Raw genomic sequence first — 11,257 nt, forward strand, 5'->3', positions numbered from 1 at the left:
ACCTGCAATGTGAATATAGTTACTGTTGTTACAGATGTAGTTTATGTAAAACAACTTGTATTTCATTTTAGGGTATTGCATTCTGGGAGTTGTCTGGTTATATCTTGTTTGTGTGGGTCACTGTTTGTAGGTGTTTCTTTAAGATTTGTCCTCAAAGCAGCGATGCCTTTAAGGGCATCTTAATAACTAAACACACAGGTGTAGTATTTTTACACTATGTTGTAGCTACTTCAGTGTTCATTTCTTAAGCTCTGTAGTTGTTTTACTTCATCTTAACACAAATCTGTTAACCTCCATTATGATGAATGTTGTATGGAAAGAGACACACTTGACTGTAAAATATATTGTTTTATTGTTTAACACTGTAAAAGTGCCAGAAGGAATAGTAAACTTAGAACATGGTAGTTCAACAAAATAAACATTTTCTTTTCAGTAAATAAAATCTAATTTCTTTCATTTAGATCAGTGGATCTCAACCTGGGGGTCGGGACCCCCCAATAAAATTAAAGAGGTACATTTGGAATTGGAATTAATTACTTCTCTGCAATTTTCACACTTTGCCCAGTCAGCCAGTGGGCCTGATTGGACCCTTTGGCGGGCCGGTTATGGCTCACGGGCCCTATGTTTGACACCCTTGCCCTTGCATCTTTTCTTTTATTTAAAAAAATCATCTGTCGCAGTCAAATAGTGTGGTTTACCCTTGCTGCTGCCATACTACACAACTGGGACACTTGGTTAGCAAAATCTGGCCCGAGTTTCCCGCCTCTGATTCCCACAGGAAGGGACGTGAATGATGACGTTTTCACTCGGAAAAACGTTTTTCCGATGTCCATGAACACATGGTGACCTGCCAGAACTTACGCTACGCTTCATTCTTTTCTACACTTTCTTTCTGACAACTTAGAATATACACAGAAAACACAGACATGATTCTTAAAATACAGTAGCATTGCCACTGTAAGACCAAAATAAGGAAGACAGATTGAAGGCTCTTTTCATGTTAAAATTGGATATTTCCTTACATTTCTTTGTTTCTTATGTCATACAAAGTAACAGCTTAGTAAAACAGACCCACTCACACACCCAAACATCATGAACAAAGTTCTCACAGTTGAAATCAGACCTGGGTAGGAAAACTTGAGCAGGTGGAGGGAATCAAAACATCTTTTACAAAATCTGAAATTATAAAGTTAATGGTGGGGGAGAACTAAACATATTATGGTAAAAAAAAAAAAGTTAAGCTTGGCTCTAAAACCTGCTGATACACCTGACCCCTCTTCCAATTAGTGCAGAGGTTGTTGTGCGCACTCCAACATTTTATGTGGACATAGTTGTTGTGTTAAATTCTTCTTCACTATCCGGATTAAATCTGTACTTGTATCCATACGGCCGCAGGTGGTACGTCAGGTACTCCAAAACGTACTGCTGGACAGGATAAATGTAGTGAAAGGACACAACAAAATCTGAGCAGCAACCTGGACCCTGGAGAGAAAGAGAGAGAAACCCTTAGCAGGTAGAGTCCAGACTGCTCAAACAGCAGGAAGCCAGTGGTGACTCAGCAGGCTTGGATGTTGGATGAGTACCATGAGCTTCCATCCTCTGCACAAGTAAATGTAACAATAACACCAGTCTTTGCAACCTAAAGTATTATTAAAGTATTAAAGTACCTATATGTAACTTTTGAATGTTTCTGAAACGGTGTAATGTTCCATCTGATGATCATAACTGACCTGTAACAGCAAACGAGACTAACAGCAAAAAGGACGCTTTTTTTATACAGTTTTTTATTAATGCCTTTGCCCAGGTCCGATTTCGGCAATTAGACGGCACTACAGAGCACACATTCTGACGGGTCACAGATTTCACTGTAACACCGGAAAAGCCTGTTAGTGTATCCAGCCAGGTAAAGTGTAGCAGGAGATATATTTATATAGGCCTAATTGTATTTTAATGTTATTTTAGAAGTTATCTGCTGTAGTTATGGCTGATACTGGGGCAGGACTATCACAGGAAAAAAAGGAAATGAACTGAAGAACAACTAAAAGATAAAAGGGAGAGTGACAGACGACGGGCAAAAAACCCGAGTCAATCTCGGTTGAGATTTTAACAGCCTGAGCCAATTATGAGATTGTAAATTATTCAGAACTGACTACAAATTGGCCATCAGGTATGTAGTATTTCTATTTCATTCATAAAAATAGCCTGTACCTGTGTAAAGCGTCGGGTTTCATGAAATGCACTATATTAATCTTTAAATTATCTTTAAGTTATTATTACGTTGGTTGCTACAACAATCTCTTAATGCTTTGGCTCGTGACACAGTGACAGTGATAACGTTACCTGGTTTATCTCACCAGACATCCAAAGTAGGCTAAGTTACCGTATGCAACACTTGAAATGCAACGATGCATCTGTAACTTATTCTCTTATTGTAAATGAATGATTTTCTGTCTGAGCAAAACATTCATCACAACTATATGACCTCCCGGTAACTCTAACTCAGTAATCTACAGTGGGTAAGGCCGGTGACAGACTGGCTGCGTGGCGTGAGCGTGTCAGCTGCGTCGCGTGTCCGTTTATATTTCAGCTCCCATGGTAACAGGTTAGAGCTTACACACTGCCTGCATGACACGCACGTTTTCGGCGCGGCTCGAGCCTGCTAGAAATAGGATCGACGCCTATTTTTCACGCGACACACAAGCGTTAGGGTTAGGGTTAGGGTTTCCAGGCAACATAGAATACAAAAAGATGTTTATATGTCATTTTGACACAAATACATATTAATAAATGACATGTTGATGTTTGAAAGTCTCTAGGTTTTGACATAAATGCAGATATAAATGTAATTAAAAAAAAAAAAATTGATTTTCAAATATTGCACCTGTCAATACAGAACGAAATATTCTGTAGCCTATTTTGCATTCAATACTGCCGACGTTGTCTTTGCTGTAATCAGATCAGTATATATTTTATATTATATATTTATGTTTAACATGGTATTTCATTTTATCAATGGGAAACATGTGTCCAGACAAGGCTAGCAGCAGCAGCACCGCATCAGACACGTTTCTGGTGTGTAAAGACATAGAAATGTCCACGCAGCTGCCCCGCAACTGACACGCAACAGAAACGCCACGCTCACGCCACGTATCCAGTCTGTCGCCGGCCTAATACAGCAAAGAAAAGAGCTTTAGGACAGCAGGTGTGGTAAAAACACTACCGCTTCAGTCCAAAGGGGCCGCAAGAATCAACACAGACTGAAAGTTACATATAGACACTTTAAGTAATGCTTTAGTTGTTGGTGAAATATGGCAATAAAAGAAATCCTGATATAAATAAATGAGTTGTACTGCATATTAATATTGTCTATTAAATGTATTATTATTTTCAATGTCATAAATTGTCATGGAGGAAGTCTTAACTGGATGATAAAGACATCACAATCTCATCAAAAAAATATCGCTAAAATTCAGCATATTAATATTTACTACACTACTCGGGCATATGCATTGCCAACGCGGCAAGTGAAACATCTCAACTTCATCTCAACAACATTTTGTACGGATAATGTTTGTTTTAGTAGTTTGTCAAATACATTGGTTTATGATTGAATACCTGCAAAACTAATGACATCAGCCTCAGCAGTACTTTGTGTTTGTGCTAAACAGCAAGTATTAGCATGCTGACACACAAAACTATTGCTATTAGATCCATTTTTCATCCTGGGACTTGCCCACCCTCTGATTACCATCTTCTCTTTATTTTTTTTAATTTATTTATTTATTTATTTATTCGTAATTTCGCGTCCAGAACATAGGACCTTCTTCCTGTGTTTACTTTCTTGCTCCCGCCCCCAGACACATCCGACCGATAAATGGAGTGAACGTTCATTCATGGCTTGGAATTGATACATTTTGGTTCACTTGGATTTTTCTCCATATGAAACGAGGTCAAACCAAGGTGAAAACGCTCCAAATTTACAAACTCAACAACTGATTTGGGCCGGAGCAAACAGCTTTGAAAACGCCCTTAGTATGCCTGCTCTTGATCGTCTTCAGTTAATCCAGAATGCTGACACGTCTACTCACTAAGTCAAATAGATGGCCTCACACCTGTTAAGTTTCCTCACTGGCTCCCGGTCGCATACAGGATTCAGTTTTAAAAATTCGCACTCTTGCATATAGAGCATTGCACGGTCAGGCACCTGCATATGTGGCTGAACTACTTCATTCATTTATATATTCATATCTTGAAAGTAGGATAGCTCATTCTGTCAAGTAGGAAATATCTATCAGAATGGCCTCCCTCCTCTATTAATGTGGTTAAAGGTAGGGTAGCTCATTATTTCAGGTAGGAAATATCTATCAGAGTGGACTACTTACTCTATAAATGTACTTAAAAGTAGGATAGCTCATTCTGTCAGGTAGGAAATATCTATCAGAGTGGACTACTTACTCTATAAATGTACTTAAAAGTAGGATCGCTCATTCTGTCAGGTAGGAAATATCTATCAGAATGGCCTCCCTCCTCTATTAATGTGGTTACAGTTACTGCCTGTTCCATGCACCCGGCTTCGAACCCTCTGCCCCCACCCTTACAGTCTGCTGTTTCTGTGGACTCTCTAGTTAAAATCAGATACAGACCTACCTTTTTAGATAGGGGTTTGGTTGACCCGTCAACCATTTGTTTTATTATGTAATTTTGTGTGCAATTGTGTTTTTTTATATGTATTATGATTCTGTTCTCTTGTATGTTTTTTATGTCTCGTAAAGCACTTTGTGATTGCGTCCATAAAATGTGCTTCATAAATACATTTTACTTGATTACTTGCTTGCGCGCTTAAATTGTGGGGTGCAGAATTGTCCGATATGGATTAATTTTAATGCAGGAATGATAGGCTTCTTACTGGCATCTTGAGACACTGAGCTCGTACTATGGGATTTCTGTCTAAATCCAGATTCTCAACAGGAACTTGTGTATTGTGTTGCATACCTCTACTGGAGTATAGTGGTCGTAAATCAGATACCAAGGCCGTGGTCTTGGGGGCTGTCTGACCAGGTAATGGTCTGGAGGATAAGGATGAAATGTTTGTCTCCCCTTCACATCTCTGGAGTCAGCGGGCTTCACCTCCATCGTCTCCATACATTTGCCCAGAGCCATGTCCTCTAAGGTGGAGAAGTGGGTGCATTGCCCAGTATTAAACCCTGTGACAAATCTCCTCAGTGCTTCCTTACTGAGGACATAACCTGCTCCTCCACTCATGTAGCCTTGCCTGATGAAGGGGGTAAACCTTCTGCCCAGGTATAACGGCTTTTCTGGATCATATTTGGACAAGATGTAGCGTAGATTCTCCATGACCACGAAGGTGTCATCATCTGCCTTCAGGAACCAGTCTGCTTGGTCCAGGTGGTGCTGGTGGACATACTGAAAGGCTCGGATGGTCTTCCAGTACAGGTTGTCCCTCCCCTCGCTCACGTTCAGCTCCACAGTGGGGAAGTCAGTCTTGACGGAGCTCATGTACAGCACTTTGTTGCAGCGCTTGGCCCATGTTTCCTTGATGTGCTTGGTGCGAGATTCCAAGTTGTTGGGGCCCGTCATGATCCAGCACAAGATCCGTGTTGTGTGAGGGGAATTATCTGCCGAGCTCTTGTTCTTAACTGGAAACATGTCAGAACAAAGTATCAGAAATGTGTGAGTAAATTGTAACATTTTCCTCCTTGTGTTTGAGAGTAAACCATGCATTTTCTGTTTGGGTTGCAGAGATGACCGCTACACCATTTAATAGCAGACCAATCTAGTGCGCTGAAGCACACAAGGGAGGGAACGGGATGAGGAGGAGGGAGGAGCGAGCTAGTCTTCGTTTTGTTTGAAAATACTTTGAATGTCAACAAGAAGTAACGTCACCCAACATCGCTTAGAGCACCTTTAACAGAGCTCCAAGATACAGACACAAATGTCAAAAATGGTACATCTATCCCCGGTCTCCGCTAGTGATATGCTGGTATACCAGTTTCACTACTGTGATGAAACATTCTTATGGTAACAATACTGCCAACCATTTCTAATAAGTCACTCAGTTTGTTTATTTGCACACTGCACAGCAGTAACCGGGGTAAGACCATAAGTGAGTAACCAGGCTTATCCAGTTCTCACATACTCATACATGAGCGGGGAAGAATGAGAAGAATGACAGGAGTAACTCTACCTCTGGTACAGTAGGTGGCGCTGTTCCAATGTACAACTGGTCGGAATAAGCTTTTTCTTCAAAAACAACAACTTGCAAAGCGGGGAGAACATGGACGACTTTTCAGACGACTTTGTGCTTGATAGTTCTTGCCATGGCGAAGTCCACAGTGGGTTTAAAGGTTTAAAGCTTGCGTTGTTTTTGGTGCTGTTGCTTCCAACTGCCCTCTTCTATTTTGGGGTCAAAAACCACTGCAGCGTAGTATATAACCCCAGATTACCCCGATTAAGGTATATACATGCACAACACGGTCTCACGGCAGTTTGTGTAATTGTCACGTTATTTTTAATCTATTGATTCGTGTACAACAACACGTTTATCTTGTTTTTTTCGTGGTAGCCAGCGCGAAATGGGAACCATCTATACAGAGGTTGGGTTTTGGAAAAAAACAACGGGGAAAGGACGCCTCACACGCCGGGAGACGGCCGCGGGGGACGCGCGACAATAACGGGATGGCAGAGGTTGGGTTTAGGGAAAACACAACGGGGAAAGGACGCCACACACGCCGGGAGGCGGCGAAGGGAGACGCGCGACAATAACGGGACAGTTGTGATTAGGAAAACAACGGGGAAAGGACGCCTCACGGTACAGATCCATTTGACCGACACGACTGAAGCGTGGTGTCGCGACGTCATACATCCATGGTTGATGCTCCACGCCCCTGACCGGCAGCTGATTGGACGAATGCGTGACATGGGTCTGGTTTCTAGAGAATTTTAACAAGAGTGTCATGATGGCTCGTTGAGAATACCATCTAGTATTTTACGAAAATAGTTCACCGAAACGTGTTTCTGAAAACATTTTAAGAGAGAAATAGGCCGTGCAGTTGCTGAATCTGTCTTCATTTCAGATTGACAAAGGTCAGTTTAAAAGATTTTCGTCTACTTCTACTGGATAGTCGCGTCGCGTTCAACGGATTCATTTGCATAAAGATGGGCATCGGCCAACTTTTTGACGCGCAGCATTTTTTCAAATGCAGCGCCACCTTCCCAGAGTGGAGAGATTCTATTATCACTGGACAAAAATCCTCAAGCAACAGTCCTCTGTGTCCTATAAGACAGTATTTTTCCCCCACTGTTGACCTGGACATATACATCAGTTCACATTCAGTCCACATACATGGTGTTTCCATCCGGTCTACAAAATGCCTAGTTCCTGTCACCAGAGATAATAAAACGACATGGGCCTCTGACTACATTTCCATATCACAGCTCAGTGACCATTTGAGCATTTTTGAACATGATGCATACATAAAATGTTCAAATGATTAACAAAACTCAAAGAATCATAATTCCTTTAACAATAACATCCTAATACCGCAGCAGTTTAACCAACATAACTCGAGAAAGACAGAAAAGAAGAACTGTAAATGGATTCATAATCAATCTGGATTTATTTTTCCTGTTGAATTTGCTCCCCTCCTCCTTTAAAAAAAAAGAAAAAAAGCCTTGCCATTGTTCAAAAGATTTTGTAAGAAGGTTGGGAGTCACCTGTCCTGTTTGGCATTACAGTACCTGAAGTGATTACAGTAACTGATTTTTGGCATTCAAGGAAAGCAGTCCACATTTGAAAGGAAATGTCCATTTTAAATAAATCAACACAACATAACATGTATTTAACAATATTTGATACAGATATTATGCATTGATTTCACCTTTTAGGGAAATTGTTTTTAACGGACAATTTCGACACCAAGAACTACTGCTTTAATTGAAAAGGAAAAACAAAGACATCAGCCATAAGACATGCATAAATAAAAACACAATTAAATAAACTCTTAAGACAATGCCTACCTGTATGTACATGCTGTAAACCGTGTTTGACCTCATGCTTTACAGCCCTCATGAAATATGACCCTACTTCTGTTGAAAAGTTTGGGTCCGACAGAAAGCGAATGGAAAGAAATCCCATCATCATTCCAGCGGTGAAGAATAATAATTTAGACACAGTGCGACTCATCCTCCTGATTTACCGGTCAGACACAATGTGGAATTAGTCAAATTGTGCAGTTCATTCACTAACTGAAAGATTTAGTCATTTGGACAGCTGCCATGGGCAGAAGCTAAACTGATAACTTACTACAATAGAACCTTAAATAATGGAAGGGCAGTAAATAATTAAGCTATGTGAATAATAACCATCAGAAATGATTTTACCTGGTCTAGGATGAGCCCCAACCCTTTCTGTCTTCCCTTCAGACAAGAGATGCAGCGTGCACACAACAAATACAGTCAGAGCCGCTGCTCCCACACAGCTGCTTCCGCTATGTGTCTGATTCATGACAGGCGGAGCTAATATAAACACATCCTGACGTCATCAAGGGGGGGTAGACATCAATCAAGCGTCACCTACCTAATGATAATGGCTCAAACTATTTCAGAGATTACTATATAACCTTTTTTACTTTGCTTAAAGTAATAATACTTTAAGCATTAAAACAAAGTGCTGTGTTGGAATTTGTAACATTCCAAAATCTTACGCTGGGCAGAGGGATCTGCATCCTCTCGGTGGCCGAGGCAAAAAGGCCGGGAAGGTCATCGAGGGGGTAGCGGTGGTCCGACAGAACGATATCTTCCTGAAAGAGGGTGGTCGGGTCGTCCTCCTCATAACAACGCTTGTCATCCTCCTCATCGTAATCCGCCCAGGCTTTGGGCCGAGCCGCCTCGTCCTCCTTCGCTAGCTCCGGGCTAGCGACGGGGAGATGGACGGTCCCGGCTAAATTGGAGGATCGCGATGCAAGAGGGGCAGGTGTCTGCCGCCAGTTGATGCCGCTGCCCGAGGCATAAAAAACAATCATCGTGGAGGTTGCGCGGCATCGGAGCAGAAGAGCAAGAAGCGCAGTTCTTAGTCGAAGCCATAACTATGTGACACCCGATGGTGACAACAAATATGATCGCAGATATAACTCAAGGTGGCTGAGTAAAAAACGGAGGCGAGCAACACATGTACTGGGGCTTTATAGGGGGCGGATGCCTTAGGGTGCTACCCCCTGATTAGGCGGTGAGTGCAGAAATCTTTTTCAGGGTGCCTCGAGAGGGTAAACCAATAGCGAAGTAGTGTTCATTTTGTCACCTATTTTTAATTTAGTCTTAGTATTAGTCAAGGGAGTAAGCCTCTCTCCACAACGCGTAGCTCCTATGGCGCCATTTTGATGCTAACAAGCCATCACCTCCCGTTAGCATCCCATTGACTGCCATTCATTCTGACGTCACTTTGACAGAGAATAACTTTACATCTGAAGAGTTTAAAGACTCTATTTGTCCATTGTTTATTTCTAAAGAAACACGACAATGTATAAAAGGCTCCATTACCTTGTACCTCACGTTATGGCTCCGTAGCAGACGTTTTTATAAAAATAGGCTAACGATTGGGTCATAACCACGAGACTTACTGTCTCATAGTAGAGGAATTACCGTATAGTACAGGAGAAGCTCTCAGGCAGTTTGGACTTCCATTAGCTGTTTAAGTTTAATTACTAATGTTAACTATCATTTTAGTGATCAATAATTAGCCTGTGTCTATGTTATCTCCTTACATATACCTACGCTCTCCGTCTCTGCTAGATTGGGAATGATTGAGATTTCTCTTGGCACAGCTACCAGAAGACTTCCAACTTTCAGACAGGTTGCTCACGTCACATTTACGTCGTCTCTCTTAGTTGGAGGCTGCTCAGTAACGCTCAGCGCTCACCGGAAAAGTGCTTCTAATATCCTTCACTGGTCTCCGTCCAGAGACACGGGATCTGGTGGACCATGTCTTCAACTGTCTATGGTCTTAGTCTTGTGCCAAATGTCCTTTAGTCATATTTAGTCATTCACATATCTTATTTTGTTAGTCAATTTTAGTCGACTAAAAGTCTCGTCATTTTAGTCTAGTTTTAGACAAAAGAGAACTCAGTATATCTTAGTCAAGTTTTAGTCAAACATTTGGCTTTTTTTAAATAACAAATTATTGAGATTGAGATTATTTCTGATAACCATTTCAGTCAAATAGTATTTTACACATCTCAGATATTGGTTAAATGTCATAATTACCTGACAAAATACACTTGTTCAATGATTTTGATTTTGTTAAACGCGTCTGGTTTTCTGATTTAAGAGACACATTCACAAATGATGAACTTGTTCTGAAGAGTATTTTATTTTGAACCAACACAATTCAAAAGCTGGGGCCCAACAGACTCCGACTGACAAGTTACAAAGGTTTTTAAAACTGTTTGTGGTTGCCTTGTGTCTCATTTTTCTGTTCAGAGCAGAAATAAAATAAGTATACCCAGAAAAACTGAGTTTTGTGTTGCAGCCACAGGCTGGCAGCAACAGCCCGAACTCATTCGGAATATTTTGAAGGCATAACAGCAGAATATTCTGTCTCATGATGAAGAAGTAGAGACGACTGCAGACGAAAATGAAGAGAGATTTTATCTTAGTTTTTATTTTATGCAAGACATTTTAGTCTTGACTTTTTTCGTCAACAATAATGCATGTTAATTTAGTCGTAGGCTACGTTAAGACTACAGGCAAAAGTGGCCCAAATCCGATTTTTTGGGGGTCAAGTGACCAGGTCAGACTTCTTCAGAAGTAGTGTACACAACACTACTTCACAACACTCAAATCTAGCCCAGATCTGATTTCTTTCAATGCGGCCGCAGTGTGAACAACCAAGGCGGATTTGATGCGACTTTTACCTCAATAACCCTCTCCCCGCGGCAGGGGCGGGGCCCCTTGCTCCTGGTGCAGCTGTCAACCGGCGGACTGTCCTCAGTGTGCCCCAACCGCGTCGCGTCGCCAGGGCGGGGATCGGCTGACGTAAAAAAGGCGAGGACCAAGGAGTTTTAACGCGCGTGCGCGAGTTATGGTGCAGATCCACCTGGCCGTGCGACGCTTCTGTCGCGCCGCGCTCCACTCTATTCCTATGGGAGACGTCAAGCGACTTCAACGTGCACGCAAAGCATTCCGGGAAGGCGGCGCTGCATTTGAGAAAATGTTGCGCGTCAAGAAGCTCGCCGATGCCCAT

General features: G+C 41.7%; 1 protein-coding gene across 1 annotated transcript; it reads right to left on the reverse strand.

The window, feature by feature from the left end:
- Positions 1-868: 868 nt before the first annotated feature.
- On the reverse strand, positions 869-8,500 carry si:dkey-202e17.1 (uncharacterized protein LOC555344 homolog). Its single transcript, XM_031279322.2, has 4 exons — positions 8,396-8,500; positions 8,038-8,211; positions 4,993-5,657; positions 869-1,482 (listed from the first exon to the last, which is right to left on the reverse strand). The coding sequence occupies exons 2-4, from the start codon at positions 8,201-8,203 to the stop codon at positions 1,318-1,320; spliced, it is 996 nt and encodes a 331-aa protein (XP_031135182.1). The 5' UTR covers positions 8,204-8,211; positions 8,396-8,500; the 3' UTR covers positions 869-1,317.
- Positions 8,501-11,257: the final 2,757 nt, after the last annotated feature.

Source organism: Sander lucioperca, chromosome 16 (assembly GCF_008315115.2).
Source record: "Sander lucioperca isolate FBNREF2018 chromosome 16, SLUC_FBN_1.2, whole genome shotgun sequence".
NCBI lineage: Eukaryota > Metazoa > Chordata > Actinopteri > Perciformes > Percidae > Sander > Sander lucioperca.

Bases quoted from the DNA above. Each gene is read 5' to 3' on its own strand.
- si:dkey-202e17.1 (XM_031279322.2), bottom strand. From the start codon at position 8,203: ATGAGTCGCACTGTGTCTAAATTATTATTCTTCACCGCTGGAATGATG. The intron at 5,658-8,037 runs GTAGGCATTGTC...ACATGTTTCCAG, and splicing joins TTTACAGCATGTACATACAG to TTAAGAACAAGAGCTCGGCA. The intron at 1,483-4,992 runs GTATGCAACACA...CTTTCTCTCCAG, and splicing joins ACCACTATACTCCAGTAGAG to GGTCCAGGTTGCTGCTCAGA.